The sequence below is a fragment of the Eublepharis macularius genome, chromosome 2 (genome assembly GCF_028583425.1).
Source record: "Eublepharis macularius isolate TG4126 chromosome 2, MPM_Emac_v1.0, whole genome shotgun sequence".
In the NCBI taxonomy this organism is placed as follows: domain Eukaryota; kingdom Metazoa; phylum Chordata; class Lepidosauria; order Squamata; family Eublepharidae; genus Eublepharis; species Eublepharis macularius.
This window is the reverse complement of record NC_072791.1, coordinates 6643413-6668374: the sequence shown is the minus strand read 5'-3', so window position 1 is coordinate 6668374 and position 24962 is coordinate 6643413. Positions and strand designations below refer to the sequence as shown.

General features: G+C 43.5%; 1 protein-coding gene across 1 annotated transcript in view; it reads right to left on the bottom strand.

The window, feature by feature from the left end:
* WDHD1 (WD repeat and HMG-box DNA binding protein 1) overlaps positions 1–24962 on the bottom strand; it is a 42680-nt gene that overhangs the window by 2592 nt on the left and 15126 nt on the right. The window contains exons 8-22 of the mRNA XM_054971710.1: positions 24082–24188; positions 21527–21668; positions 21181–21382; positions 20807–20994; positions 18062–18246; positions 16115–16356; positions 13781–13918; positions 12025–12181; positions 9931–10045; positions 8584–8715; positions 5607–5845; positions 3825–3949; positions 2687–2728; positions 1475–1524; positions 1203–1364 (exon numbers count right to left, since the gene is read on the bottom strand). Of these exons, the coding sequence (XP_054827685.1) occupies positions 1203–1364; positions 1475–1524; positions 2687–2728; positions 3825–3949; positions 5607–5845; positions 8584–8715; positions 9931–10045; positions 12025–12181; positions 13781–13918; positions 16115–16356; positions 18062–18246; positions 20807–20994; positions 21181–21382; positions 21527–21668; positions 24082–24188 (2226 nt within the window). The remainder of the gene's footprint in view (positions 1–1202; positions 1365–1474; positions 1525–2686; positions 2729–3824; positions 3950–5606; positions 5846–8583; positions 8716–9930; positions 10046–12024; positions 12182–13780; positions 13919–16114; positions 16357–18061; positions 18247–20806; positions 20995–21180; positions 21383–21526; positions 21669–24081; positions 24189–24962) is intronic.

The window sequence follows — 24962 nt, the reverse complement described above, 5'->3', positions numbered from 1 at the left end:
TGTATACAAATTTCAAATATACCCAACATGTTATACATGCCTTAAAATGCAGCGCAAGCTCTTTGGGGCAACAGCCTGTCAACCCACAATTTTAAACTCGTCTCCAGAAAGGCAAGAGTGTCTTTGTGGAGAATTTTTTTCTCGCCAGGAGATTCAAATACATGCACACAGGCAAGTCGCATTTGCATGTATATTGTGCATCGGCACTCGCTGACTGTTTCTTTATATTGAAAGACTGTGAAGACTGTTTGGCCATACACTATTTTTACCCCCATTGACACAAAAAAACCCCTACTCAAACAACTCGGAATACACCCATGGAAGAGAAAAAACCTTGCTTCCAGCATACGAAACATCAGCTTGTCCAAATACAGTTATTTCAGCAGCTCTGCATTGGATGGGCGTACATTTAAGTGCTTGTAAACTACGCACAAAGACCAGAAAATGAAATCAGTTGGCTTGTTTGACTTTTAATCCAGTCACGAAGTTTGTCTACAAACATGGGGCAAGTAATAATGGTCCTTTGGTGAGCAATGAACTCAACTGCCTGCTCAACTCCTTGTATACAAGGACAGCCACTGAAGGCTTGTGCTTCGTTCCTCCTAGCACCCAACAACCAGCTGAGAAATAAACGCAAAACAGCTCAAACTTCCAAGTTATACAAGTTTCCTTGCCTGGTCGTCTGGAGGCAATGCTTACTATTACGATGTTTGAGAATAATTGCTTCTCAAGTGTGATATAAAAAGAAAGGATGCGGCAGCCTCATGGCCCACCCCCCACAGTTTTTGGGGAGGGGGATGCTGCTCAGTGGAAGAGCCTCTGCTTTGCAGGCAGGCAGGTTTCAGGTTCAATGCCCAGCATCTCCGGTCGCCTCTCCCCACTGCCCAGAGGAGACCCTCCCCACTTAGATGTCGTTTATAACAACTTCCGCACACGTCATGGACTAGCAAGGGTCATTTGCTGAGGACTGGTGTGCTGCAGTGGTTAGTCAGAGTATCAGACCAGGATCTGGGAAACCTGGGTTCGAGTCCCCACTCTGCCATGGAAGCTGGCCAGGTGAGCTTGGGCCGGCCACAATCTCCCAGCCTAACCTAATCTCACAGGGTAACTGTTGGGACAACCGAGTGGAGGAAGGAAGAACAACGTGAGAAGTCCCCAAAGGAGAGAAAAACAGGCTCTAAATCAATAATAGAGCTCATCACCTTCTTCGACTTGGGCTTGGGAACCAGCGGCTTTATCACCGGGCCTCTCTCCTTGCTTGCAGCGCCCCGTCCGATGGGTGCAGGACTTTTCTTAGGGAGTTTGGCCATGTTGTCCAAGACGTTCGTTGAGTGAGCAATGGGATCCTTTTGGCTACTGGACACCTACAGCAGCAAACATCAGGGACAGTTAGACGGGAACTTGCTTTTTCTTTCGGGGTTTCCGTCATATTTACTTCTTAAATCACAGTTAATTAAATCATAAAAATCGTTACCTTGAACGGGTTGACTCGTCCTTGGCTGCTGGATACCACAACAGCTTTTTCTGTCCAAAAAAACGAGGGGGGGGCGATATACCAGTGAAAACCTTTAGCAAACACGTATGTACATTTTGAAAGAAGGCACAGAGAGCACGCGCACTAGAGAACTAGGCACAGGACTAGGTTCATCCTCAACATCCTTCTGTGGCTGCAGTGCATGGGCAGAAGCTGATATGTTAGCAGCCATTTTGGCAATCCCAGCTTTATTCTTTCTCAAGTTTCTAGCCCTCATGGCTGCAGAGAAAAATCTAAGAGCCTGCTCAGGCAGCCTGCAGAGTTGCTGCTGTTTCAAGCATTTGAGCAAGTGCAAGACAGGTCAGCAGAGGGCGCTGCGAACCGTCTTTATTTGAAGGGGGTGGCCGTGTTTGCCTTAGAACAGCAGGATTTGATCCCAGTGGCACCAAGATTTTCAGGGTCTGAGCTTTCAAGAGAAAAACTTCCCTTCTTCAGGCACCAGCATCAGAGCTCGCAAAAACTTACACCTTAAAAATCTTGTTGGTTTCTAAAGCACGACTGGGCTCAAATCCTGCTAGTCTTTATTTGAGACACTTCTCACTCACTGTCCCTACTCTTGGGTGTCAGCACGTTGGCATCAGACATTGCATGGTGGAGGCTAAGGGCTTCAGCACTTCGCACTTACATTTTCTGAAGTTCACACATAGCGCAAGGCAGGAGCTTTGGCCTGAGCAATGTGAGCATGTGCTCTGTGCCATTGTTCCAACCCTCCTGTTGGGTCTTGATTGGTGCAGCTGAATCACAGCCCCATCCAGGCTCCAGATGTTGCAGTGGAAAAATAGCCTTTGCCCCTATTTCCTAACCTCTTCTCGCCTTTCGCAACACACTACACAACACGGGTAACGTCTGCCGAAAGTTTAAGAACCCACCTGTTATGCAAGGGAAGCCGTGCAACAACTACGTATCAAGATTTTAAAGGAAGGTGACTGGGTAAATATGCCTTCTACAATTTATTCAGAGTGGAGAATTTTCCCACCGTGCATAATTGGGAAGTCTGAGGCAGTAGGAGCAAGTTCATAATACACGTATTGCCCATCTATTCAATCAGTCCCAGTTAACAAAAGGGGAGGGTGCACAGTTAAGATTCAAAATAATAACTTATGAACCATTCAGAATTCATCCTCACCTGGAATAAATTCAGTTCTGACTTACCTGACTTGGAAGTGGTTGGATTTCTGCCCAGTGTGGGGGAACCTACAGAAGAGAGGAAAGGGTGAACACTAAAGGTCGACGCAATTTAAGTATCTGCAGTATAGCTATTGATGCTGCCTATTTATGTTGTGCCCTGCCTACTGGATCTGAGAAGAATACAGGTAAAAGAACACTGAAGAAGGAAGGACAGAGGCGGGATCTAGGAATGCACTGAAATATCCCACAGAAAGGTGAAGTTTGCTCCCTGTGCTCATTGAAGAGCAAAAGGCGCAGCCTGCTTTCCTTCCCTACAGAAAAAGAGCAGAAAAGGGTTTCCCCTCAGCTGGTTCTGTTCATCCTAACTTGCCTACTTTCGAGAGCCGAACAAGACGGGATAGCGCCCGGAGGTCTGACCTGTGGATGCCACTGGCATTTTAAAAAGATTTAAGAATGCAGCGAGGGCAGCGTGGCGGGCTGCGATGCTTTTGTTCCCTCCTCTGCACCTTTTCAAGTGCTGAAACTAACCCCACCCTCACCCCATGGCGGTTTCAACACTTGAAAAGGTGCAGAAGGGGAACGAAAGCGCCTCAAGCCCTCCACGCTGCCCTTGCGGCATTCTTAAATCTCTTTGAAATGGTAAAGAGTCCAGTCGCACCTTAAAGACTAACCAGCTTTACAGTAACATAAGCTTTCAAGAGCCACAGTTCTCTTCATCAGATGCATGGAGGGTATGAAGAAACTGGCAAGAGATATATAGGTGATAAGAGGAGGGGGGAGTAGGTTATCTCATTATCAGAAGCAAACTGATTTGCATCTACTCCCCCCTCCCCTCACCACCTATATATATATGGCCAGTTTCTTCATACCCTCCATGCATCTGACGAAGAGAACTGTGGCTCTCAAAAGCTCATGCTACAGTAAAGTCGGTTAGTCTTTAAGGTGCGACTGGACTCTTTACTATTTTGCTAATACAGACTAACATGGGCTAACTCCTCTGGATCTATGGCCTTTAAAATGGTGGCAGCATTCATGGGCCAGATCTGTGGATGCCATCCTGTCCAGTTCAGCCTCTTTTTGAGGTCTGAGAACAAACGTCGATTGAAATTTCTGCTCTTGATATGTGTGAGAGTGTGTGTGCATACGTGTGCATGAGCCTCACCTGGTTTTGCCTCTTCAGAGATTTCTTCCTCGTCATCTTCAGCTTCCTCACATGCTTCCATGCTCTGCTGGCGCTTGAGGCTTCTGACCCGGCTCTGACTCCACTCTGTGGCCGAGTTACTGTAACTGAAGCAACAAGATTGACTAGGCAAATGGATTTTAATCATGTATTTAAAGAACAAATCACAGCTGCTACACCCTAGTATTATATTACAGACACACCGTTGCATGTATGTACTCAGCCCCCCTGACTTCCGTGAGACTTACTTTTGGGGAGACATCGAGAATCAGACTGTAAGTGAAGTTTACGTTCTTTACACGGAATTCTTGTGTTTGCTATCAATTCTGTCACACTTAGGATGCATTCTCAAGATTGCACCAAATGTAAAGCCACCGACCTGTATCCTACCACTCCATGCATCCAAGTTTGAAGCTTTCCTTGGCCTAAAGAGTCTTTCACTGGTTTACTTTAAATATACCTTGGTCAGCACAAAGTGAAACCGCACAGCTTTCAACACATTGCACATGACCTGCTTAGCCTCTGGATAAATGCAGAGTATAACGTTCAGGTTGAGGGGCACAAAGGATTCCCTAAGCATTTCCATCTCAGAGCAACTGGACGCAAAGGGAGAATACAATACTTGGTTAGATGCTCCAAGTTACACTGATTCTTTCTAATGTCGGGAAAGGGATGTTTTCTTCCAGCCTGATGGAATGTGCAACAAAAGTATAAATTCTTATACCAAAAGATGGAAAAAGAGAAAATTTGCAGCACTAGATTAACAGCTAGATTTGAGGCCAGTAGCACCTTCAATACCAAAATTTCCAACATATAAGCTTTCAAGAGTGGAAGCTTCCCTTTGTCAGATATCTGAAGGACGTGCCAAATGATTAGGAATTATGCCTACCTCTCTGAGTATTTGTATGTACATCTGAATTCACTGACCGAACCTTTACACTCAAGTTAAAAGTGTGACAGTGTTCTTAAAGCAAAAAGAAATGTACGCTGTCCAGGATGAATATTGTCTTTTCATAAAGCATATTACTCTGATCCCCATGGAACCAACAAAGAACCACAGACAAACCCGTGCTAAGTTGCAGTTTCCCACTAAAATATATGCCTCTCTTTTCTCTCGTACAGAAAATGTAATATTCCTCATTTAGAAAATGCTGGACCCCTCCTTATAAGTTGGTAGACAGAAAAGCACATCCAAACATAGAGGTTAAAGGATTAAAAATACTTGATGTCCTGGATAGGGAGGAAAACAAACTGCCGGTATTTCCTCCCCTAGGTAAGGTAAAGGTAAAGGTAGTCCCCAGTGCAAGCACCAAGCACCCATGGGGGGGACGTCGCATCACGCCGTTTTCTTGGCAGACTTTTTGTTACGGGGTGGCTTGCCATTGCCTTCCCCAGTCATCTACACTTTACCCCCAGGAAACTGGGCACTCATTTTACCGACCTCGGAAGGATGGAAGGCTGAGTCAACCTTGAGCCGGCTACCTGAACCCGGCTTCTGCCAGGACCGAACTCAGGTCGTGAGCAGAGCTTGGGCTGCAGTACTGCCGCTTACCACTCTGCGCCACGGGGCTCTTTCCCTCCCCTAGGAAGGAAACAGAATCAAGAAAGAGGAAAAGGAATTGTTCTCCTTGGACAGAAAGAGGGAAATCAAGAGAGCCGGCCAGAGGAAACAGCCACCCTGGGTGACGCTTGCAAAGGTGCATTTGAGAGACGAGGCGCACTAGAGAACGGATTACTCCCCAAAGATACTTTTCTCACTTTTACCCGGCACTGAGGTGGCTTCTGAAATCCTCCTCCTCCTCTTCCTCCTCCTCCTCTTCCTTGCCGAGCTCTTCAGCAGCGGCCAGCTCAGCTGCTTTCTCTGCTGCCAGCTCACTGAGCTTCTGGGCGAGGATGAGCTTCCGAGAGCGCGAAGCGTACCTGACGGCTAAGCTCAGGGCATTCTGAGTCATCAGCTCGGCCAGCTCCATGCCGCGAAATTCACGTTCCAGTGTGCAGGAAAGCTGTATTTTTTAAAAAAAATTAAATAAATCCTTCTTTAATATTTATCAAGGGAAATGTCTCTTGAAAATCTTAGAGAAGGGAACAAAAAGGTATCTTATTGGGAAGTCGCCACCCCCCACCAGTTGCATTTATTCTTAAAAAGAGAAAAATGTGGAGGGGCGCCCAGTTTTTGTGCGTGTGATGAAGTCAGGAAAACTCCTACCACCCCTAAGCATTCTGCAAACTATGCAAACCTGAATTATTCAGGAGGGCCTTTTCACACTGGTTAACAGCACTGTGCTGTAGCAGAATGGTTCAGAAAGATGCTTTAAAGCGGAAAGGGATGTGGACTATACTGCTGTGCACTGTTGCTGTATGCATTACCCTATGTGATTTCTGCATCATTTAACATGTTGTGTTAATACTTATGCTTTGTGGCAGCTGTTTCAGATTTCTGCAAACCTAATCCTATTACATTGCTTATTGGATGTCTTATCCTGTTGATTGGATTGACTTGCATTGTGCAATCTGCCTTGGAGCTCGGTGAGAAAGGCAGACTATAAACAATGCAAATAAAATAAATTTTAAAAATTCAGACATTCGGATCCTCTGCAATCTCCTTCCCTGCACACAAGAAACTGTGTGATATAACCAAGTGTTTTAGCTGTGAACAACAGCAACAACAACCTGTCTCCCTCATTGTTACATGTGAAACAAACCGCCAGCTCAAGTTTGTTTCGCATGTAACAGCTTTCTCACGAGCAAAGTGAATTACTGAACCGTTGTAACAAATCACAAGCAAATTGTTTACACTCGCCAACGAACTGCTCTCCTTGTGAGCCGGACACCGTATCCACAATGGGGGCGGGGTCTCTTTTGGCACTGAGCACTTTAATTGTAGTAAACCAATTTGATAGTTTCGTAAGGTTTGGAGACGAGAGCTTTTGTAGTGGTTAAGAGTGGCAGGACTCAGATCTGGAGAACTGGGTTTAATTCCCAGCTCCTCCGCTTGAAGCCGGTCAGTTGCAGCTCTCTCAGAGCTCTCTCAGCCCCACCCACCTCAAAGGGTGATTGTTGTTGTGGAGATAATAATGACATTGACTTTGTAAGCCACTCTTGAGTGTGGCACTAATCTGTCCAGAAGAGCGGTACATAAATCAAGTGTTGTTGTTATTGTTTGAGTGGGGGGCGGGCTTGTAAATCTCCACCATCACCATTATTGTTGAGAGCCAATTTGGTGTAGTGGTACAAGGCATAAGCACAAGGTTATTCTTAATGCCTCATCTACCCCTCGCTCTGCAACCTGGAGATACTGTAAGGCTACATGACATATGCAAGGCACTTTGAACACGCACAGATTTAGTTCGACTGCAGTCCATCTTGATCATATAGTTATTATCTAAGGGACGAAGCTCCCCTTGGCCCTCCACAGTGCACTCTGCTCCTCTGACCTGAGGGTACTCAGGTTCCCAGCCTTCGATCTCCCTCATCACTATCTGTCCCATGCATACACTTTCATCATTAATAATTACATTATTAGAAACTGGTTTCACAGGAGAAATGATCATTCCACAGCTTTCGCCTGAGCTACTGGCATAAATCATTTCTATGGCGTGTCAAACCGCTTTGTAGCTCTCATTCCCCAAAGCTGGTGTGTTATCCCCACCATCATTAGAGAGGTTAAGTAATAAGGCTTTGGCTGAGCGCTCTGGAACACCTTCAGTGAATAGCTTTCTTTTCACGGACCTGTGAGATATTCAGCCTGAAAAGAAGCAAACTGCTCACGGCTACCCAGTGAGTTCTACAAATGAACATAGATTTGAACAAGTCAGTGAAATCGTAAGAACGTTCTCCTCGGAGTAAACCGCAGGGATTGCTCTATGTTATTTTCATCCAAGTCTAACATCGAAGCTAAAGCACCACGCTGGTGCTCTGACAATCACACAGCAGGGTTTGAGTCCAGCAGCACCTTAAAGACCAACAAGATTTTCAGGTGTAAGCTTCTGAGAGTCTGAAGAAGGGAGCTGTGACTCTCAAAGGTTTACACCCTATGCCACTGGACTCAAATCCTGCTGTTCTAGTGCAGGCCAACACAGCTTCCCACTTAAAACTGACAACTGCGTTCATTCTTCATATATTTTCAAGGGTCTGAGAATTCGGCAATTATTCTGTGCCTGAACTACATAATGTTGCACACAGATAACAAAGCTTAAAATCACGCAGGACCACAGAGGGACAATCAGGAAAAGAAGGGTTAAAAACTCGTCCTCCAGCACCACAGCCCCAGCCCAAGGCCCTTCCCTGTGTCGCTTTCAGCTATTTTAAGAAGTGGGAGATTCCAATCAAAGATCTCTCCTTGGGTCATGGCTAGCTTGGCCCACACTACATGCTTAACTCTGAATATCCCTCCTCTATTTCAACATTAAACATTGTATCAAGGGGATAAGTACATGGAGGAAATGAATCCCCAAACTGCAGGGGACAAACGACAAAGCAGCATTCTACATCTAACATGAAAGTGACATAAAAGGGCCTTCTCAGTCCGGGCGGGTGAAGACTTTATAGTTTTGCAGTCATTCTTATTGGCTCTCCTCCCAATAGTGTGTTTGTATGTCTGTATATTTTTATTGAATTGTTCAAAATATTTTATATATAATGTTTTGATGAGGAATGTATTTGGCTGGGAAGGGGGCACAGAAATGTCTTAAATAAATGCAAAGCTTCAGTTACTTTTGACTTTGAAAAATAGTCCACTTACTGCAAACATTTTCATCAAGAGATTCTGCTGCTCCTGGATGGCCTGGCCTTTCACACTTTCATCACAGTCATAACCATTTTTGGATAAATACTTCAGGTAGTTGTGGAACAGGACAGAACGCCAGAATTGCTCCTAAAGCACGCGGACCAAGGAAGAAAACACAGCACAATACTCAGGCATTTGCCTTAATCAGGGTTGTTTAAATCAGGATTGAGCAGGAGCAGAGAAAAGATGGAGAACACGGCATACAAACAACATTTGGCTTCCCAAGAAGCTCAACTTTCATTTTGGGGGGGGGGGGAAAAAACCCCAAACTTCTAGCCTCTATGACCAACAAAATATTTAACTATGCTCTACTTAGAGGACTTCTGTCCTGCTTTCCCACTTAAAATGGCATTCGAGATGGCTTACAACAGAAATCTAACAAAATAATACTGTGCCAAAAAAAGAACTCTACAAACAGTAAAGACAAGAAGCAGCCGCAAAAGAATCATTGATCATGCTTAATTATTTGCGTCTTTTGTTTTCACCGTTGTTTGTTTTTATAACATACACTTTTAAAAGCTTGTTTTAATAGTTTTCATTGTTCGCTGCCCTGGGCGTCCCAAAGTTGGACGGAAATGCAAGCGTAAAATAAATAAATAAATGAGTAGCAATAAAATAGCCATAAATAAAAAAGCATTAAGACCAGTATTCAACAGCAAAAGCTAATAAAACAACAGTAAAATAAGTCAATACTACATCAGGAGGTCAGTTCCTGATCTATTATCAACTGCCCTTTGGAATATAGCAGTTTTGGCAATTCTCCAGCAGTGAAGCATCAAGATGGGCAAAGCCAAGGAGTGGGGAATTGGGTGCCATGGATACCCAAATTATCTCACCGGTTAACAGGGGTGCAGACAGCAGGCAGCTGATTTTAGATTTTAGACCTGAACACATGAAGGCAACCACCTATTGAAATTCCCAAAGCAGAAGGGATTTCCAGGATGGGAGGCGGGGGCTCCAGCCTATACATCCAGCTGTTTATTGCTGGGGAAATCTCTAGGTTTATTCCTTCTCCTAAAATTCTTTGCGCCTGAACTCAAACTTCATCCACATTTGAAAACTTAATTTACATTTGGTCTTCTTTTTATTCATTTCCAAAGTTACAACCTTTCGGTGTTTTCATCCCCCCATTCTCAAACACCGGTGGAATCTTATTTAAATGGTCTGCCGAGAGCAAGACGGGGGACAGAAAGGAAAGCAAACACCTTACATTCTATACGCTGCTCCAGGGACCAAGTGATGTCCGACATTTCTCATCGGGCCTTCGTGTGCCATTGATGAGGATGGCTCAGGTCTACCTACCTCCATCTGCCCCTTGTCTGTTGCAGTCTGGCAAAAAGGGAGCTTATACGTCAACACCGCTACTGCAGGGCGGGGAAGTGTTGGTGGGAATCGAGCTCCTTTACAAGGGATGCATCTGTGGGAGGGGGAAAAACAAGAGCTGAGTGCAAGCGGAAGGGGGGGAGGTATCTTTGTATGCCCCCTCCCTTTGTAAGAAAAGCCAACATCTCTCTAAATGTAGACCTGAAATCTCCTGTACTCTGTTTTGCTTCCTCCCCATAGCAACGCACTCAAGGAATACTTTCTTTCCACTGTCGTTACCATGCTGCTGTTCCTCAAAACGTCTTCCCCTTATGAACCGTTCCTAAAACAATGTGATTTCCACCCAAAGACTTCTGCACTTCCTGTGTTTAAAGGTTTTCTTTTTATTTAGAAATTTTTTGTGCCCAGAAACCTACTCAAGGGTGTTTACAAAATAAAAAATAAAAACCATTAAAATATACTGATTAAAATCCAGCATTAAAAGAACAAGCCAACATAAAAACATAGATAATAAAAACAGACCACTGACAGCTTAAAGTAACAGACTAAGATGGTATTAAAAGATCAACCCCTTAGATAAACGCCTGGGTGAGCAGAAATTTTTTCGTCTGGCACCTAAAAGAAAGCGATGTAGGGGCCAGTCTCAAAGAGAAGGGCATTCCACAAGCAAGGTGTGGCTACTGAAAAGGCCCTGCTTGTGATTACCATCTTTGAAGACAGAGGGACAGAAAGTGGAGCTTGTGAGAAACATTTTAACTGGTGGACTGGACAATATGGGAAGTTCTGCAGAAGTTGGTGGTTTCTGACAGAAGGTGGTGTTAAGGCAGTATAGTAAACAGTCCAGCAGCAACTTTAAGACTAACCAACTTGATTGTAGCATAAGCTTTCGAGAACCACAACTCTCTTGGTCAGATGCATGAGCTGTGGTTCTCGGAAGCTTATGCTACAATCAAGTGGGTTAGTCTTAAAGGTGTTACTGGACAGTTTACTATTTCGCAACTACAGACTAACACGGCTAACTCCTCTGGATCTACATTAAGGCAGTGTTTCCAGACCACACCTTCATCTTCCTCCCCAGATCTCCACTGTCACCATTCTGCTGAGTTTCAGATGTAACATATGTAAAAGGATGCTGAGGATCTTATGCATGAAGTACATGAGATACGTCATCTCAATTCAACTGAAGACTCTAAAATAAAATGCTACAGAGCTGAACAAAAAAAAAAGCTAACAAGTCTTTTCAAAATGTCAAGATCTAACCTCGCTGGCATTTAAAAATAAATAAACTCTACAGTGCCGTGACGTTTTTTCACTGACAGAAGTTTTTTTTTATCATATTTAAATAAAAAACATGCTTTGCCTTAAGTTATTTGGGAAACGGGGGACCACAATGGCTTTCATTCATACCTATCCGGCCAGTCTGACTCCGCTCTATGGTTTTTAATGGGCTTCCTAGAGAGAAAGCAGAGGGAGGCGCCACTTTGTGTACAGTTGGTGAACTCCACAGGTGTGGGACGGCAGCAAAGCGGAGCATAATTTGCCAGGGCAAAGTAGCAGCTAAGAGTATCGGACTAGGATACGAGGAGCCCGGGATCAAATCCTCCCTCTGCAGTGGAAGCGGGCTGGCTGATCCTGAGCCAGTAATTCTCTTTCAGAGCAACCTACTTCACAGGGTTGTGGTGAGGCTAAAACGGGGAAGGGAGAACCAAGAACACGTCCCTGAGCTCCTTGGGGGGGAGGTAGGACAAAATATAGACAACTTTCAAGGTGAATAAAGCAGGATTTGAGTCCAGTGGCACCTCAGAGACCAACAAGACTTTCAGGATATAAGCTTTTGAGAGTCCAAGCGCCCTTCTTCAGATACAGGGAGGAGGGTGAATATAAAACAGCAACAAATACAGAGAGCGGGGCTGGATGAGGCTCTGCACAGAAGCAACAATGGATGCGGGAGGCAGGCCGTCTTTTATTTCTGAAGACTTCGGGATCAATAAAGGCCGGCCTTTCCCACTCCTACTATGGTACGGGGTAAAATACACGCAACCTGCCAACAACCCTGCGGGTCTGGTTTCCTACCTCAGCTGCTGTGGGTTTTCATGAATGCCCACAATCCAGCAGTGATCGGACTTCCCTTTACAGTGTTCCCTTGTGTCGCAGACCGGAGTCCACGTATTGCCAAGTCCTCTGTTCAGCATGCGCACGCTGCCTTCTGAATCCACGTAAGCAGGAGTACCTATTCACCACACATGCACAAAAAGCACAGAGTTGGCCTGCCAGGGTTTTTGTTTTTTCCTGAAGCAGCTGTGTTGACTCACAGCTTGTCATGACATTAAGCACAACATCCCTCAACATCTTGTTAAATTAAAAACTACAAAAAAACATTTTGAAGAGCGTTGCTTGTTAACTTTGGAAAGGACGCCACCTTCTGGTAGTCAGTAGCAAATGAACTATCGAAGTTTTGATTCCAGAGCTAAGAGGCTGGTCAGGATGACGCAGAAGCGTTAGGAAGCATTCTACAAGTATGAAATAAGAACAGTCTCTGTTACCACTATCCCTACCATACTAGAAACAAACAGAACATTACATGGTGATCCAAGAGCTGCACTACTACTGTATATTTTAAATCACATGCTTCCTCCAAAGAACTCAGGGTAGTTCACATTGAGAGCCAGTTTGGTGTAGTGGTTAAGAGCAGCAGGACACTAATCTGGAGAACCAGGTTTGATCCCCCACTCCTCCGCTTGAAGCCAGCTGGGTGACCTTGGGCCAGTCACAACTCTTTCAGCCCCACCCACCTCACAATGTGATTATTATTGAGGGGGTAATAATGACATGCTTGGTAAACCGCTCTGAGTGGGCATTAAGTTGTCAGGCTAAGCTATGAGCTGGTGACTGGCCCCAGGACAGTTCGTGATGATTGAGAAGGGACTTCCCAGGCATCCCGGTTCTAATTCCGTAGTCCAGTTCAGTACTCTTATAACCAAATGGGCTCTCTGTTGGTGTGTTCCAATTCCCATTTAATAAGGGGAAATACACATACAAACCTGTAACTTCTGTAAAATCTGTAAATCTTGTCTCCAAGGAAATGCGAAGAGCAGCATACTGTTTTGCAGAATTCTTGTAAGAATTAACTAGGCAAGGGATGTACAGCTTTTCAAAAATATACCATAGAAATAGCAGGATTTGGGTGCAGTAGCACCTCGAAGACCAGTAAGATATTCAAGGTTTTGAGAGTCAGAGCTCCCTTCTTCAGATACAGGCTGCATCTGAAGAAGGGGGCTTGGTCTCTCAAAAGCTTTAAAAATCTTGTTGGTTTCTAAGGCGCTATTGGACCCAAATCCTGCTGTTCTACTGCTGACCAACACGGCTACCTACCTGAAACTGCAGAAATTCAGCAACAGGTCATGACTTAACAGGTCATGACTTTCCCCAGCTGTGTGTGCTTGGAGAATTCCCCACCTTACAAAAGTGGCAGCCCTCGCCCCCTCCCCTCCTGTGCACACTAAGCTTTGTTTGCACAGAGTTTTGGATTGTACTCAGAGATGCATACAAGAGCAAGCCTCAGTGCCCTGTGCCATCAACTCCCTGAGTCAGGCTGGCCCCCAAAGTTCTTCTGCAGTGCATGTAAGACCCTACAGAGGCAGATCTGTTTCCAGAGATGTAGGCATTCATCCCTCCACCCCTTCCTCAACAGCCCGGAGACACTTCAGTTTATTTCAAATGAAGATCCTAAGCTGCATTTGTGGACCACTCTGTAGTCTGTCTGTTCTTCAATACAAATCAAATCAAACTGTGCACCTTAGGAGGAAGTGCGGAAGAGAGATCATCTTACCTTCTGCGGAAAACCCTACCCATGTTAGATAGGATTTCCAGGAAAGGGGAAGTGGGTCACCATGCAAAATTTGCCTCTTCTTTCTTCCAAGCTCTATCAGCTGAACTCCAAGACACTGATCTCCATCAAAGCCAGTACCTAATTTTTTTAAAAAGAAGGGTGGAAGTGATCAATGCTGATCAAACATAAAACTGCACAAAAGCGCTGAAATCCCAGTTGTGTGCATTCAAGGCCTTCTTTATCTGCCTAAAGGAATTTGCTCGTTGACTTTTTAAGCATTTATAAATAAATTTCATTTTTATAAAACAGTTCCTATAATGCAAAGCTGGGTCTTGCAGCCAACATTAATGGCCAAAAACCGATGAGCTTCTAAGGAGGGCTCCAAAAACCCACACAGTTGACTACAGCTGCTTTTACAATCTTTTAACTTTGTTTTTTAAAAAGATCATCAATAAGGGCTAAAAGGGAGGGGGAAAGAGCAGCTGTGGTCATGAAGATGCTTGTTAAGCAGAAAAACCTCAGGTTCCATGACTAAGCATCCTCATTTCAAAACATCTCAGGTTTGGTTTACAGATGCAGGAGAATGAAGTGGCAATAAGATGAGAGCATACAGAGGTGGCAGAACAGACCACAGCGCTTCAGGCTGCAAACGATTTCAGCAAACAACGAAAGTGACAGAAGCTAGTTTTCTTTCTTTTCTTTTTTTTAAATTTTATTGGTGAGTATACTTTTCAAATTCAATACATACATTCCCTCAATATCTAATTAACCCTATCCCCCACCCTTTTCCTCCCCCCTCTCTATCGACTTCCAACAGCTTTCCAACCCTTAACCCCTCTTATTACTTGATAATCCCCTTACTCTAAGCACATTCTAGTTTTTTTTCCAGGTATTCTATCATATATATCAAATATCCTATCAATATAACATGCTTCTATCAATTATACTATCAAATATTCTATCAGTATAATATACATCTATCAGTTATACTATCAATATAGTATAGATCTTATACCCCCTCAATATAGCAGACCAGTATAATATAATATAATATAATATAATATAATATAATATAATATAATATAATATAATATAATATAATATATAACAAAAGTCTTAGTTTAAACATATTCTATTTCTTTTAAACATATATTCTATCAAATATACTACCGTCATTATAATATGTATTAACACCCCTACTGTGCGCCCTGCCACCAATGTGGCACAGCACACAACACCATACTGCACATTCATTATATAATATACAATCTGATCTACTAACATAATAGTATATATAATATGCCCCATCAGTATATTTATTTAACTATTCCCTTATTCATATACTCTGAAAAAGGTATTGCTTATCCTAACCTCCCTATCTTATTCTTTAAAAAATCAGTTCTAAATTTCACCCCTCTTCTGCTATGTTATAATCCAAGCTTAGATTAAAATAGATATAAATTCTTAATGGTAAAGTCACTTCTCTCTTCTGTTTAAAATGTCTTATTTCAAAAGTTCTCAAACTGCCACAGTTCTCCTTTCACATCCCATTTTTTTTCCAAAAATTGTTTCAGTTTCGCCCAGTCTGCCAAATACTGTCCCGGATCCAGGTCTTTAAGTTTTCTTGTCATTTTATCCATCTCTGCCATGTACAGCAAACAGAAGCTAGTTTTCTGTTCAAGTTTTCTATTTGCTAGCTTTCTTTCTGCGTGGAGCTCTTGTAGGCAAAAGAACACTCAACACCAAAACCTACCACCTGCTATCCAAAGCAGTGCATTCCACTCCCCCACTTTTCTTTATTTGATTTCTTAATTTTGGATATTTTTGTGCCGCGTCTTAAGAGTCCTGCTTGAGGCAGTTTATGATTAAAACAACAAAGCAATACGAGAACAAAGCCATTAAAACATTGACATGTGTAAACCAGGCCTCAGATAGCAGAGCTAGGAAAGACACGCACCCCGTCCAAGAGTTAGCAAAGTTGCCTCCTCTCACATGAGACAACACTAGTCTCAATGGACCAATGGTCTATACTAGATCACTTCATAAGTTTTTAGGTTTGAGGGGGGAAACGCTGCAGTCGCAACCCCCCAAAAAACCGGACGTTGCAACCCCCCAAAAACCAGCAAACGCAGATCCCTGCATGAAAAGGAGCTCACTGTCAATAAGGTGGCAACAAACAAAACTATTAAACACTTCAGCACAGATCTATGCAACTGAATTAAGAAGCTCGGTGTTTAAAATTCAACTATTTTGCTACTTTGTCTATTTTAATGCAGAGAAAGAAAAAAAATGCATTTAAGAAAAGGAAGGGGGAAGGGGCAGCAGGGAAAGCACCTCTGTGGAAGATCACCAGCAGCTGTTCTCCGTGTCCCGCCATCGACACGACCGGCCCAGGGAGGCTGAAGAGCTCTTTCTGACACCCCCCCACTGTGAACACACGGACCAGCTGGGTGCTGGTGGCACAGGCAACCCAGCCCTGGCCCAAACAGACCGCTTCAATGTCCTCATCCTGCAGCATGTCGACGGTCCATTCCTTGTTGGAATCCCAAGAGTTGAAATGGATGCAGTGAAGTTTGCTTTAATAAAAAAAAAAAGAATCGGTGATGTATAAAACAAAGCACAGCTCTGCGTGACGCCAGTTCAGAGTTGCCCTTATTCTTGCTGCCCCTGTTCAATGAGTCGCAGCTGCGTAAACGCTGCATGAGGATAAGTGGCAACTCTGTCAGAGATTGAATCGTACCAAAGCATTGGACTGAACTGTTCTTTTACCAATTAGATGTTTAGGAGATTTCCCCTTGAAAAGCAAGGATGTTTGAAACACAGTGAGAAATCCGATAGCCAATTTATTAATAAACCATTTTTCTTCAGAGAGCCAGTTTGGTGTAGTGGTTAAGAGCAGTAGGACTCTAAACTGGAGAACTGGGTTTGATTCCCCACTCCTCCACTTGAAGCCAGCTGGGTGACTCTGAGTCAGTCACGGCTCTCTCAGAGCTCTCTCAGCCCCACCCACCTCACAGGGTGATTGTTGTGGGGTTAACAATAACACACTTTGTAAGCTGCTCTGAGTGATTGTTAAGTTGTCCTGAAGGGCGGTATATAAATCAAATGTCATTATTATTATTCATTATTTTTCTGTCTGCTTGCCTTTTACCAAGGAACATTATCTCCAACATTAATGGCCCTGAAGGACACCTTGATATGGGAGTAGGGACAGAGCTGCTGTAGCATAGTGGTTAAATGGTTGGGTTGCAAATCAGCACTCTGCTGGTCTGAATCCCATGACTGGCAGGAGCTCAACAGCTGGACTTGGGTAAGCCACTCCTCTCAGCTCCCCAGCTGTATTGTGGGGATAATAGTAACACTTAACTTCCTGTAAGACAGGGGTTAACCTGTCTGGCATAGAAGGCAGAAGTTACATAGTTGCAGTTTAATGTCTGACAGGAGTTAGCCTGTCAGTTATAGAAGGTAGGGAAGTTACATAGTTACAGTTGAGTTTTCTAGCCTTGAAAGGCTGTTAAAGCCAAGAGTTCCTTTCCATGCGAAAAGGGGAGGGGCAAGGAGTTATATAGTCAGCATTGCTACAGTGAAACAGTCGTTCTCGGCAACTGCCTTATGTTAGTTGGTTGTACTGTGATTCCTGAATTTAAAAAAAAAAATCCCGTTTACTGAATCTGTCTCTGCCTGATCTCATCGGTGCGGATATTTTGGGAAGATCCACGGGACAGAAACTGACATTTCCTTCACTGCTCTGTCTAGAAGAGCAGTATACAACCACATGGTTATTATTCTGCGTTGCTTTTATAATCCCACGCTCTGTAATGATCGCACTATGCTGGTCTGGGCAGCTGGGCTGCGCACATCGTCATTTAATTTTTATTTCTAGTCCTGCTACATTGCTCAGTTGTACAGTTTACTGTTATTATATTGTATGGTCACACTGAGGCTCATTTTGTTCAGTTTTGCACTTCTAGTCTTATTGCATCATCCGTTCAATGTCTATACTATATGATTACTTTTTCTTTTCTCTTATTCTTTGTATTCTGTAATCCATCTCAAGTCGCAGTAAGGAGGGCAGGCTATGAATAAGCTCAATAAATAACAACTCTGAGATGCCAACTCCATCCTGAACCCCCACCTTGCTGGAAGAGTTAATTCTGACTGGGGCTGGGAGCAGGCAAAGGACCAGAGCATGAAGGGTTTTGCTCTACCCGAGCACCCCATGAAGCACTTAAGCACACCTGACCAGTTGTGCTGCTCAAAGAAAGCTCGTGAGCGTTTTACCTTGCCAGCTCTTCCGTGCTCTCACAGGCTAATAAAACGGCTTCACTGGAAAGGTCTGCCATTGTGTAACACAAAGAATTGGGCAAGTGCATTGCATGGTGTATGGCAGCGTCATGGAATTCCACCTCAATAGCGTTGTCTTGCTCGTCATTATAGCAGCGAATAATACCAGTAGAGTTCCACACCTACAAGAGGTGAAAATAACACCACTTTCAGAAAGCCCCCATATGACCTTCAAATACTTGTTGGCAGAGTCAAGGAGCATGGCCTTTTGAATACCTCCTTCCCCTCAGCCTCCCTGGGTCCACCAGTAACTTGGAGGAACCAAACACCACCTTTACTGGAGATAAAGTAACAGGGGCAAGCAGCACGGCCTTTCGAACGGTGGCCCCTATTCTTCTTTCTCCAGAGAGACTCAAATCAAGCCAAGTCTATCTTTCCAAAAATTAGTAAAGTGAAGTTATGTATAAGTGATTATACCACTTCAGCATTGCAGGCAGAAGCTCTGTTTAACGGGATGCTTTTTAAAATGAACGTATTGTTTACGAATATTCTCTCGTATACGCACAAGTATACGTTTTGAGCTAGCTAAGAAACACTCCGAGAACTTGATTCTCGAAAGCTTATGCTACAATAAAATTAGTTAGTCTTAAAGGTGCTACTGGACTCTTTTTGATTTTGCTACCACTCACTAACATGGCTAACTCCTCTGCATCTATGACTCCTTTGGCAGTATCTGTCCAATCAGGACCTCTGCTACCCTCAGTAATTTTCTAAAAACACTTGGCAAGCACCAAGAAAGGAGTCAGTGGGTAAAGGCACCCACAGACACCAAGTTGGGGACCTTGGTCTAATGTGACTGGCAGCAGGCTCAGTATGGTTGGGACTGAACCTGGGACCCTTTGAGATGCAGAGCAGATGCTCTGCCACTGAGCCAGGGCACCTCCCCTAAGTTGGGACAAACAAAGATCATAAACCGAAAACTTACATTAAGGAGGATTTACTGTTTTTATTTGTCAATATACCAGTATCCACAAAAACAAAGTATGTTACAGTACAATCCTCAACAGAGTTACACCCTTCTAAGACCACTGACTTCAAGATTTAGAAGGGTGTAACTCTCCTCCACATAAATCATACATATTCACCCAAACGCTGGAAGAATTGTGGGGAAATAGGAAGTTTTATGCATTATCTGCCATGGGTGCCTATTATACTCTGTATTGTATTCTAGGCCTCTGAGAATGTGTAAAGAAATAGCTGTGTAGCTGTCTAACTGTGTAGCTGTGAATCGCTTATCTTGCAGGTGGCTACTTTCACTTTCTCGACTGGCCTGGGAAACTGTCCTTGGAGTGCCGGCTGGAGCCATATCTCCCTGAGACAAGAAATGAGCTCATCCTTGTCTTCCCCTCCTCTACCCCCTCCATCCTTCTAGGCCCTGCACACCTAAATTCTAACGGTCCCTATCCCAGGGCGGGAACCTTGCCCTATAACTAACATTGCTTTTCCCCTTTACGTCACTTCTGCCAATGCTGTTGTCTGAGTGCGCTGATACGGATGGATCTCTAATAAAGAAACTTTAACTGGACTCTTGAAGTGTCTGCAGTGAAGTAACTGGGGATCTGAACTGGCAGAGCCTAACATAGGCACAAACAAAATTTTTGGAATTCAGCAATAAAGACTATAAAACTTATTATGGGATACAAAGTACCTATGACACCAGAAACAGAGCTATTGAACTACTGGAATGACCTGTCAATTCTAAACATTAGGAAAAATCTTATTTCAATACTGCTGTCAATAGCTAAGTCTGTTATAGCCTCTAACTGGAAATCCAACGATCCGCCATCAATTATAACTTGGCATAGCCGTTTATGGGATTATTTTATAACAGAAAAGCTAGCTAATCAGATCACACAATTAGAAACTTCCAAGATATAATGGCAATTTCTTCAATTAATGGTTACCCGTCCTTGAATTCCTTATCAAAAATGAACCAACAAATCTAACGATTTCAAACATGGGTTATTATAAAGCACTAATATTGTATTTAAGTCACTAAATGGCAAATGTAGATAATTTCCAGAAATATTATATCAAATTGTTTATTATATTAGTATACTCCATATATTTATTATTTAATGTTAAAATTGCGGATTGTGGTTAAGAGATTGTTTTGTTTGTATTATTAAAGTATTTTGAAAAAGTAAAAAATTGTAATGAAAAGGGAAGGGTGTAACTCTCCTTAGGGCTGCTCTGTTCAATGATTTAGCCCATACCTGATAAGATTCAAAATAGATATAGTGAAATTAATATTTAATTTTTTACTGTAAGTATATAAAAATGTATTGTGTAGTACTAATATACTCATAGAAAGACTCTTGAGAAATTGACGGGCTTGTATTTGCTGGGCAGCTATTTACATATAAAATAAAGTAATTGCCACATGTAATGTAATATTAATTCAATATTCACCGCTGATCAGTATGGTATCAATACCAATAATAACACAATCAATGATATTGATATGATAAATACTAGGGGGCATCAACAGCTTTTCAAAGTTATGCTAGTTGCATTCAAGAGCGATTTACAACATTAGGATAAGAGGAACAGCTATTCTCTGACACTCAGCCTATCCCCTCTTTTTCTCCAAGAACCAAAAGTCAGAGGAAAAAGAAAACAATAATCATACTTTAAAAAAACAACAACCAGCCAACAAAGCAAAGAAACCACAGAATTTACCATGAAACGGTGCGTGAGATGTACAGGGGTGGAGCCAGACTGGAATGGTTTTTGCCGAGGAGTTGGCATTGGCCCATCATAGAAAGGTCTCTGGGTGGAGGAAAGGGGCGGGACAGGAATCAGGCTTTCCCGGTCATCTTCTTCTTCCTGCTTATCTAGAGCGGAATTAGCCTTCAGCAGTCCAATATCTACAAAAGACAGAACACCGGACTATCAGAGGGTTCGGAAAAATGGCCTCCCTTGCAGCCCTCACAGGAAACTTGAGTCCAAATTGACAGCATAAAAACAAGACGACATGCCTGCAGTTACTCCATGTGCAGCCCCCTCCCTCAGTGACTCTCCCGCACCCCACTCTTATTTTGGGAAATCCGAACCTATAGAGTTCTCGTCATCTTCAATGATTGCTCCGCGGTTTCTGGGCCGTCCTGATGCAATTGCCAGGTCATCATCCTCATCTTCGTAGTTTGTTGCCGCCCTTGGGGATGACTGGGGTTCGATAAAGTCTCCGTTTAGAAAGTCCTCATTGTCATCCCCGTCAAAAAGGTCATCGTAGTCTTTGGGAGTCGGTGCAGATACCTGAGGCCAAGGTTTACCAAAGAAATGAGTATCAAAAAAAAAGAGAAGCCCTCCCCAAACCAGGCTGCAACCAGATGAGCAATATTGCTCATGCTTGAAAAGGATACAGGAAAAAGCCCCCCCAAAGCTTCTAATTTGTGCTACCTTGCTGTTTGACTTCTTTCCATCTATACCACCAACGTTCTCAAGCAGTCCCAGATTGCCTTCCGAGTCTGTATAAGCTACCTGACTGGCTTTTGGGTGCCATGCCAGCCCACAGATGGTGTAGCCTTTTTCATGCTTTACCCTTAAAACAAACAAACAAAAGCAAATGTATGTTTTCTACACAATCCTTCAGGGATACATTAAAAAACCCTGAATGCTGTGAAACTGTTGCTTCAGGAAGAGACAGATGGGACAGAGAATTAGGGCCAGCCAAAGGATGGAATGCAATGAAGCATTAGAAAAGAGCAAGAGTCTAGTAGCACCTATAAGACTAACAAAATTTGTGGCAGAGTGTGAGCTTTCATGAGCTGTGAGCCAGTTTGGTGTAGTGGTTAAGAACGGCAAGACTCTAATCTGGAGAGCCGGGTTTGATTCCCCACTCCTCTGCTTGAAGCCAGCAGGGTGACCTTGGCTCAGTCACAGCTCTTTCAGAGCTCTCTCAGCCCCACCCACCTCACAGGGTGATTGTTGTGGGGATAATAATGGCATACTTTGTAAACTGCTCTGAGTGGGTGTTAAGTTGTCCTGAAGGGTGGTATATAAATCGGATGTTGTTGTTGTTATTCTTGTTAGCCTTATACATGCTACTGGACTCTTGCTCTTTTCTACTGCTACAGATAGACTTACACAGCTACCCATCTTGATCTCTCTCAATGGAAGTACTGCATTTTTTGACAAGCCTGTCTTAATTTTAACTATTAGGGCTCTACAGATGTAACAATGGAAACCAAACAAGTCCAGAATCATTGTACTGAGGCTAAGTATCAGTCCTAATACAGCTGTATGCTAAGTTATATTTTAATAAAGCAATTATTTTTCACTTTGTGAGAAAACAAAACACCATTGTCAGATGCACTGATCCATCTGAGCATATCAAGTCTTATCAGGATGCTGCGTCCCTCTTTTAAATCCAAAATGGCTAAGAACATTTCTTCTTGATTCTCAAGGGAATTAGGATTGCTAAAGTCTATCCAGTTCGCTCTGACAACGTGCATATAATCATTATGCTAGAAGACAACCACTAGCCCACATGGCTGATTACAACTCTGGGTTCTATGCAGTCTGCACAGATGAAAAACTTCTTGATGGGTGGGAAGGGAGGCCTGCCTGGTTGGCTCTACAATTTATTTATGTTATTTTTAGTCCACATTTCTCACTGAGACTCCAAGCAGATTATATAACGTAAGTCAGTACAATCAATAGGACTATCAGACATCTAATAAACAATATAGAAAAGGGTCCAGTAGCACCTTTAAGACTTAACCAACTTTACTGTAGCATAAGCTTTCAAGAACCACAGTTCTCTTTGTCAGATGCATCTGATGAAGAGAGCTGTGGTTCTCAAAAGCTTACGCTACAATAAAGTTGGTTAGTCTTAAAGGTACTACTGGACTCTTTTCTATTTTGCTACTGCAGACTAACACGGCTAACTCCTCTGGCTCTAATAAACAATGTAATAGGAGTAAGATTAGAGAAATCTGAAACCAAGCTACAATTTCTATTTCTGTTTGTAGAAATATAATGCAGTGAAGTAACAGATAATACTTAGTGAAAGTAGAGTCCTGCTGTAGCAACCACCAACACCGTGTCCTTTTCGCTGCTGCCTTCTCTGCCTCAGTCCCACCCTCACCCCATGCCCAGTAGCTTGAACAGCCAATGCTCCTCCAGGCATCTTTCAATAGTGTGCCAAGCTGCACTTGACCAACAGGGATCTCACTCTCATAGAAGCTGAGAGTTTGGAAAGCCCTACTGGGCATGCAGAGGTTGCCACGCTGTGTTTAAAGAAGCCTAGGGAATGAGGAGGGAAGGAATGCCGGATGCTCCCGCCTCTAGGCAGCAGTGAGGGCCGGGGGTGGATGCAGGCCGCATGTGGTGCCACTGCTGCATGTGTGAAGGGAATGGGGGTGGAGGGGTGTGAGTAAAGCTGCCTTTTACTGACACACATCGTTGCAGGATACAGTGCCCAACTGGCTTTGACGACACCTGTGACTACCCCTTTGGGCAATTCCAAACGGACTGTATTATTCCTTTGTAGTCAATTACGTTGGCAGCAGGCCCGTCGTTTAAGGAGTTGCTCCATTCTGTCCTTACAAGAACCTGGAGCAATAGGTTAAAAGTGGCTGGGGCTTCGTGGCTATGCAGGGTTTTGAAACCAGCGCTCTACACCCCATTTGTGCCCTGAAGTACAAGGCAGGAACCCAAGTGAGGTTTGTCGACCGCTACTGAAAATTTTGTTCTGGTGCCCTTACGGTTTGCATCTCATCTCCTCGTTACTCGTCAATGTGAAAAGGCGGAGTCCCTTAGAGGTGTGCTGACAGCTCAAAAGTTCGTAACAGATACAAGTCAAAGCTTGTCTACCAACAAAAATAAGACTCTGCTCTCTCTCTGCTAAATCACTGAGGCGACCAGATGCTCATTTCAAAGACCAGTGGCTCCCATGCATTTTTTACTCTGTGGTAGTCATTTTAATGCAAAACACTGAAAGCAATTGGCACCTTTCCAGGCAGTCCTGGGTATCCGCTTTCCAAATGACTATACAGCCTCCGACACTTCCAGCTGCCACAAACTGCCCACAGGGAGACCAGGCAACGACATTGAGGGGCTGTGAGGGAGAGACAAACACACACACATCATTGGCCGCGGGACACTTTGAAACATCTCACTTTCAATGTCAGCATCCTGTTTCTGGGCCTGCGGCATCTCTTTTGTGAAAACAGAGAGCACTTCCACTGAGTGTTTTTGGGAAAACCGAAAGATGGGACAAGTGAGAGAAGTTGCTAATACGTTGTTTTCATTTATCATTTATCATCACCCACCTTCCATATGAAACAAAAGTCTGGTGGCACCTTAAAGATGACAACGTTTATTTATTTCATGAAATAAATGTTAGTCCTTAAAAGTGCCACTGGTCTTTCGTTTTATTTTGCTCTGACAGACTAACCAAGCCACGCAACCACTTCTGCATGTTCCACCAAACTACTGCACATCTCAAATATTTTAAAGAATATTAATGCCCCATTAACAGCCTGTTTTGTTTTATTGTTATGCGTTCCCTGCTTCTCCCACGCAGCAAGTAGTCCAGTGAAACAACTACAAAACGGATCTTCATCCGGCTGACGGAGCACCAGTCAGTATGTTCTGTGAACACTTGTAAATATTTATTTCAAATACACCATATTTGAAATAAGTATTTACAAGTGTTCACAGAACATACTGAGAGCTACAGGAGGCAGCAAAAGTGATGATCCCGCAACAGATCCCAGGAGAGTTCCCGCATGCCAAGGATGCTTCACGCCTCTAACCAACGGCTACAAAAAATCACAGTTCTCTCTACCCACAACCTACCACCATCCCCCTCCTTCTCCCTCTTTCTCTC